Below are 7,263 nucleotides of genomic sequence, written 5' to 3'. Positions count from 1 at the left end.
AGTGAAAGATATCACGCAGGCAAGGATGTTGCAACATCTACCATGTCCTTCTGACAGCATGTTTGAGACTATAAAGGCACATCCCACCTTTAATTACAGCAAAGGTTGTGTGTACAGTCAGGATCTTTATGAATTCCCTGATGAGGAAATACTAGCAATGTGTCCTAGCTCAGTCCAAAAGGTGACAAAGATGAGGAACTCCTCCAACATGGTCCTCCTCACCTTTTTTGGTTCCACCCTTCCTGACCGTGTTAATATCGGACCTATTAATCTTAGGGTGAGGCGTTTTGTTTCTCGCCCTCTTCAGTGTTTCTCATGTTATTCGTACGGTCACGGTAAAAGCTCCTGTAAGGAAGCTTCTAGATGTGGTAATTGCTCGGCACTAGATTTACACTCTGAGGAGCATTGCAATGCTACTGCTTACTGTTTCCATTGCCATGATGCTCACCAGGTACGTTCCAGGCAATGCCCCAGGTATCGCCTGGAGCAGGACATTCTACAACTTGCTAACACTCAGTTCATCAGCCTAGGTAGCGCCCGCCGTGAACTCCTGTACCGCCAAAAGGACGGTACTGGTGCGACATCCTATGCTGCATTGGCCGCTCGCTCTTCTGCTGAATCTGCCGGTCCGAAGACGACGACAAGTGCTACCTCTCGTTCTGTTGGGGCGGGTGGTCCTGTTCATTTGGCCAATAGGTTTGCCCTTTTGTCTGATGACTCAGTTGAGTCACCTGTAAGAAGCGACGAGAATAATACGGACTTGACCAAACTTACCCATGTAGTTGATGTCCATTTGCCTCCTCCATCGCCTAAGCCTTTGAAGGGCATGACCAAACGGCACCGCGGCTCTGCGGAGTCGATAGAATTTGCTCAGCCTAAGCAATCTAAGGTTTCTCCCGGTGCACACGATCGTGAGTCCTCCAGTCACCGCTCTGCAATGGTAGCTTTAGTTACTTCTGTCCAGCCTCCTGTGACGCGCTCCGTCCCAGATCGGGCTTCTTGTGATGAGGACGGTCTTAACATGGAGACGTCCGATGATATTGTCACAGCCGTCCCTTGCGGACCCGCTGTGTCAAAAAGTGGAGTCCAGCCTGACCCTCGTCCTCCGAGCAATGATGGTTCGCATCACTCACCGGCAAGCTGAAAGGCAGTGGTTCAACGACCCGGCACATCACAACTCCCGGTGTCTTCTCGTCGGTTAATTATTTCTAGTCAGGTGAGTCACGGGCAGCCCCTTCAAAAGGCTCGCCCGTCCACTGCACCTAAATAGTCATCTTCAAGCTTCTACAGTGGAACTGTAGAGGCCTTCACGCCTCGTGGGGGGAACTCCGAGCTTTGCTGTCGGAGATCTCTCCAGCCTGTGTAGCTTTACAAGAGACTATGCTAGGTGATAGTACTTATTCTAGTCCTCCTGGCTATCGTGCCTTTTTTAGTACTCCTTTCCCTGACCAGGGCCACCACGGTGGCACAGCTATTCTAGTCCGTCAGGATATACCTGTTATCCCGTTACAACTTAACTCTCCTCTTCAGGTGGTTGCTGTTAAGGTCTTTATGGGACGACTGTACACGATTTGCAGTTTATATCTCCCTCCTCGGCAGCCTGTCTCCAGGGGTGAGCTTGACAGCCTGGTGCGTCAGCTGACTCCGCCTTTTCTTTGGTTGGGAGATGTTCTATATGTCCGTAAGAAGACAAGGAAGAGCCTTCAAGCTTAGGTTTTATTCGACTAAATCTTGACAGTGCTCGAGGAGAGAGAGCAGGAGGCTGACTGACCAGTGAGTGCAAGGCAGGCAAACTTATCACCTGCTAAAGAGGGCTGTGAAGCAAAGCTCGAGCTCAGCGAGATACATGAACTTAACATGAACTTAATAGATTAACAATTCACTTTATATTACATTCTCCCGTGCTAATAAAAACAGACATTCTAATTATTCTTAATAATTAAGCAATGTTAATTCTAATACCCAAGCCTATCTATAGGTTTCTTGATACGAGTAGAGCGCCTCAGCGGTTCTTGTTTCGATGTCGTCCCTGAAGGAAGTGAAGCGGGAGGGCTGCTTAGCTTAGAATTGCCAGGACTTGAGGTTGGAAGGGGCGAGGTCAGCGAGTGGTTATGAGCCGCTTGTTGAAAGTGGTGGACTTCTGTCTCGGAGCATTGGTCACTCTGGCCCGAGCTTATTGGTGGTCTGGTTGAAGTGTCTTGTGGAGGTGTCTGGTAGTTGCTCAGGTGTTGGTCATTGACTGGCGTGGTCAGAAGCTCCTCGTGGGAAGGCGTGAGGTCCTTTGTCGAGACAGTTGCTTCTCGGCCGTCCTCATACTGTACCCGGGCGTAGTGGGGAGTAGCGTTGATCAGACTAGCTGGTTCAACAAGAGAGTCAGATTTAGAAGTACGAACAAATTTTCGAACAAATACAGGACCGGGTTGAGATAACTACGAAGGGAGGGAACAACCGTTAGATGATTTCCTTGGGAAGGAGAAGAGTCTCTCGTGAGGGGTTTGGTTGGTAGCTGTGCAGAGGAGAGACCTAGTAGCGTGAAGGGCGTTATTAAGTACAAATTCCCACTGTCCCTCAGGTAGGTTACGAGAATGAAGAGCCAGTCTTATCGCCTTCCAGATGACTCCGTTTTCCTTCTCGCACTGGCCATTCCCTTGCGGGTGGTAAGGGGTGGAATGAGTCATGACAACTCCGTGCTTGGACAAGAATTCCGATACTTCTCGGGACATAAACTGAGGACCTCGGTCAGAATGAATAGAGGATGGACAACCGAACACTGAAAATAGGTCAAGAAGGCAGTTAATAACAGTTTGAGCAGACATGTTAGAGCAAGGGTAAGTAAAAGGGAAACTGGAATACTCGTCAATCATGACCAAAAGATATTTGTTACGGGAGGAAGAAGGCTTAGGCCCAATGAAATCAACGGATATCCTGTCAAAGGGGCGCAAGGCATGAATTAAGCGAGATGTAGGTGGTTTGAAGACATTCACAACAAGAGCGACACATGAGGGTTACCTTCTTCCAGGGAATAAGGCAAATTCTTAGATTTTACAAAATGATACAGACGAGTGATTCCAGGATGGCAAAGAGCATCATGAACTTTCTCTAAATCAGACAGGGACTCAGCAGTAGCAGAACACGAGCGAGACAGGGCATCAGCAGGAAGGTTGTCTTTACCAGGGCGATACTGGATGTCATATTTGTAGCCAGCAAGCTCTAGACGCCACCGTAGTATTTTGTCGTTCTTTATTTTTGAGGAGTGGTGAGAGTGGAACATATAAGAAACAGCTTGCTGGTCAGTTATTATCTTGAATTCCTTCCTATGTCTCCACTTCTGGATGGCTTCTATGATGGCCGCTGCTTCCTTTTCCACAGTAGGCTGTCTTTGTTCAGAAGGTGAAAGTTTTCTTGAAAAGAAGGCAACAGGCCTACCTTGCTGGGATAGTGTGGCAGCTAACGAGGTGGCCGAGGCATCACTTTCTATCTCCATAGGGACGTTTTCATCCAGAGCAGCGACCGAAGCACGGCAGACATCTTCCTTGAGGTCATGCAAACACTGGCAGGCAACACTGTAGAGAGGAAAAGTCTTAACGATGAGAAGAGGAGTAATTCTGTTAGAGTAGTTAGGGATCCACTGAGAATAGTAAGAAAGGACTCCAAGAGTTCTTCTAAGAGAGGAGGAATCCGTAGGCACTGGTAAATCTCTTAAGGGTTGCAAGCGTTCTGGGTCAGGTCTTAGAGTACCGTTAGATATTAAATATCCTAAGTACTTTATTTCTGGCAAGCAGTACTCACACTTATCTTTGTTGAGGGTTAAATTGTATTTCTCAGCAACTGCTTCGAAGCGCCTCAGGTTCTCGTCATGGTCCTCTTGGTTCATTCCTCCTATAATGAGGTCGTCGATGTAAGCAAAGGTGTCAGTCAGCCGATTATCAGATATCAACGTGTTGATGGTGCGCTGATAAGCAGACACGGCATTCGTCAGACCAAAAGGTATTCTGGTAAATTGGAATAGTTGACCATCAGCTTCAAAAGCAGTATAGAGCTTCTCATCTTCCTTCAAGGGAATTTGGTGGTAAGCACTTTTCATATCCAGCTTGCTAAAAACATCATCAATTTTAGGTATGGGGTAAGCATCCAAAAGGGTGTAACAATTAATGGTCCTGGAATAATCTACCACCATACGCTTTTTATGTCGTTCATCGCTGGTCACCAATACCTGTGCTCGCCAAGGAGACTGGCTTTTCTCAATGGTGCCCTCACGTAGAAGTGCATCGACCTCTTTCCGGATGAAGATAGAGTCAGTGCTGGAATGGCGACGTGTTGGAGTGGCGACGGGTCTGCAATCACTGGTTAGATTGGGAAAAAGACTAGGAGCACGGAGGTTCATTTTTGTGATCCCACAGATCGAAAGTTTAGGCCGTGATCCCAGAAGAGTAAATTCCACAGACTTGTGCAGTTTCATGAAATCTTGCCCTAAAACAACTTCAGCGCAAAGATCAGGAAGCAAAGAGAGTTTAAACAACTTGTATTCTTTTTCCATTACTTTGATATTCACAAAACAATGACCTTCAGTGACAGCAGCGAGGGGAGAAGAGGCCATGGAAATAGTGTCCTTGGAAGAGGTAGTGGTGAGGCTTAAGCGTGAAGCAACTTTAGGATTAATGAAGCTCGAAGTATTACCACTATCAACCAGTGCTTCAACTCGTACCTCATTGATGTCAGCAGGTGTCGTCGCACAGCGAAGGGGTGAAGTCGAAGCAGCACTCGTAGTCATGGACGACACAATCGCCGCGGAAGTACCAGACCTGTTCTGCCCCGCTCCAGCCTGGCAAACACTAGCGTAGTGGCCTTTCCTCCCACACTTGAGGCAAGTAGCGTTGTGAGCAGGACAAGTGTAGCGAGGATGTAGGGAGCGCCCACAATAGAATTTTTTTTTCGTAGCAGCAGTGGTTTTAGCTGAAGCCATAACTTCCTCACTATCATTAAACACTCGAGGGTCGGTAACAGCTACAGCCGTGGAATGACAGTCGGAGGAAGAGAGAGAGGCATACTTATCAGCGTTGTGTTGTGCCAGTTCCAAGCTGCGAGCTTGTTGAACGGCTTCTTCAAGGGTGAGGGACAGCTTTTCTAACAACCGCTGACGAATGACAGAAGAGGAGAGACCAGAGATAAATGAGTCACGCACGGCCTCTTCAGCATACTTTTCGGCAGTAACGGCCGTAAACGCACAGTCTTTGGCCATTAGCTTGAGTGCTAGCACATAATGGTCTACGGATTCACTACCCTGTTGTTTCCTGGTGGCCAACTGATGACGAGCAAACACTTCACTAGTAGGTTTTACAAATACAGCTTGTAGAGTCATGATAGCTTCGTCGTAGGTCTTGCAATCCGCGATGTAGGAGTACACTGAGGGAGACACATAGTTGATGAGGAGCCGGAACTTAGTAGTATCAGACGGTTGCTCGATGGATTGCAGAAAGTTGGTGAATGTGCTGAACCAATGCTGCCACTGTAGAGGGCTGGTGTCGGGGTGAGCTTCCAACCTCTCAGGCCGTAGGAACTTCTCCATCGTAGTTCGTCCCAGTAGAAGATTTAGTCGAATAAATTGTTCTATATGTCCGTAAGAAGACAAGCAAAAGCCTTCAAGCTTAGGCTTTATTCGACTAAATCTTGACAGTGCTCGAGGAGAGAGAGCAGGAGGCCGACTGACCAGTGAGTGCAAGGCAGGCAAACTTATCACCTGCTAAAGAGGGCTGTGAAGCAAAGCTTGAGCTCAGCGAGATACATGAGCTTAACATGAACTTAATAGATTAACAATTCACTTTATATTACAGGAGATTTTAACGGCCATCACCCACTGTGGGATGAAGGTGCTAGTAATCCCCGTGGGGTTTTAATCGGTTCTTTTATTGAGGATGAGGGATTAGAGGGTTTTAAATTCTGGGATGTTACACATTTCCACAGTCCTACTGGGACTTTTACAGCTATCGATATTTCTCTTTGTACATCTAATTCTTTCCTCGATTTTAAATGGCGAGTCGTACCGGATTTACATGGTAGTGACCACTTTCCAATTTTATTGGAATCTGTGAACTCTGAGCCACAGTCCCGGCCCCCCGCTGGGTTTTAGACAAGGCAGATTGGCGTCGATTCACAGACCTTAGCTCTTTTATCCGTCCACTGGCTGACTTTTCTACTTGTGCTGAGGATGTTGATTGTTTTACCGATTTTTTAATTTCTTTTGCGCTTCAGACAATCCCTAGGACGTCAGGTCGCTTTACTAAGCGTCCCGTTCCTTGGTGGATCGCAGCATGCACTGCAGCGGTGAAAGAGAAACGGTCAGCTTTCTCTCGTCTCCGGCGACATCGTGGGGACCCGCAGTGCCTGGAAGCTTTTTAGCGCTGCCGAGCTCGGGCCCGCCGCGTTTTGAAAGAGGCACAAAGAGCCTCGTGGAAAGCCTGTCTCTTCCATAAACATCCGCACCCCTCTTACGGATGTCTTCAACAAAGTCCGCCGAATTGCTGGGAAGTATTCTGCTCCTTCCCCACCAATTTTGTTGTCTGCTGGGCGAACGGTGGCAGACCCTAGGAATGTCGCCGACCTCTTCGCGGAGCACTTTGCCAGTGTTTCCCAGAGGCATCCTGCAGCTCCAGGCGCACGTCACCGCCAGAGAATGGAATCTCTCGACATAAACTTTTCCTCTGCTGGAGGGGAGTCTTATAATGTCCCTTTCTCTGCTTCCGAGTTGCCGACTGCTTTGTCCCAGTGTCACGACTCTTCTCCTGGGCCAGATGATATACCTTATGCCTTCTTGCGCCACATGTCTGACACTGCTTTTAACTTTCTTTTAAATCTTTATGATATGATTTGGCATACCGGTGACTTTCCATCTTCTTGGGCTGTGGCAGTGGTTCTCCCATTTCCAAAGCCTGGGAAAGATAATCTCCAGGCTACGAACTACCGTCCTATATCTTTGACATCCTGCATTTGTAAAGTGTTAGAAAAGATGGTAAATGTAAGACTCATGTGGTACTTGGAGAGGGGGAAGTACTTGTCATCGGTACAGTACGGCTTCCGAAAGATGAGGTCTACTACTGATGCTCTTTTATCCCTAGAGTCTTCCATTTGTGAGGCCTTCGCTAATCACCACCATCAAGTAACAGTCTTTTTGACCTGGAGAAGGCCTACGACACGGCTTGGTGTCATGGCATTTTACAGTCTTTGTTTAATTTGGGCCTTCGTGGCCATCTTCCTCTTTTTATCCAA

At 47.7% G+C, this 7,263-nt stretch overlaps 1 protein-coding gene across 1 annotated transcript; it reads right to left on the bottom strand.

Moving 5' to 3' along the window:
• Nucleotides 1-1,955: 1,955 nt before the first annotated feature.
• Nucleotides 1,956-5,566, bottom strand: LOC123508652 (uncharacterized protein K02A2.6-like). The gene is made up of 3 exons (XM_045262496.1): nucleotides 3,010-5,566; nucleotides 2,582-2,770; nucleotides 1,956-2,356 (listed from the first exon to the last, which is right to left on the bottom strand). Exons 1-3 carry the CDS (start codon nucleotides 5,564-5,566, stop codon nucleotides 1,956-1,958), a joined length of 3,147 nt encoding a protein of 1,048 aa, XP_045118431.1.
• Between the last annotated feature and the right edge of the window lie 1,697 nt (nucleotides 5,567-7,263).

This window comes from Portunus trituberculatus, chromosome 25 (assembly GCF_017591435.1).
Source record: "Portunus trituberculatus isolate SZX2019 chromosome 25, ASM1759143v1, whole genome shotgun sequence".
Lineage (NCBI taxonomy): Eukaryota > Metazoa > Arthropoda > Malacostraca > Decapoda > Portunidae > Portunus > Portunus trituberculatus.
The sequence above is the reverse complement of the archived record's forward strand: the minus strand, read 5'-3'. Positions and strand labels throughout refer to the sequence as shown.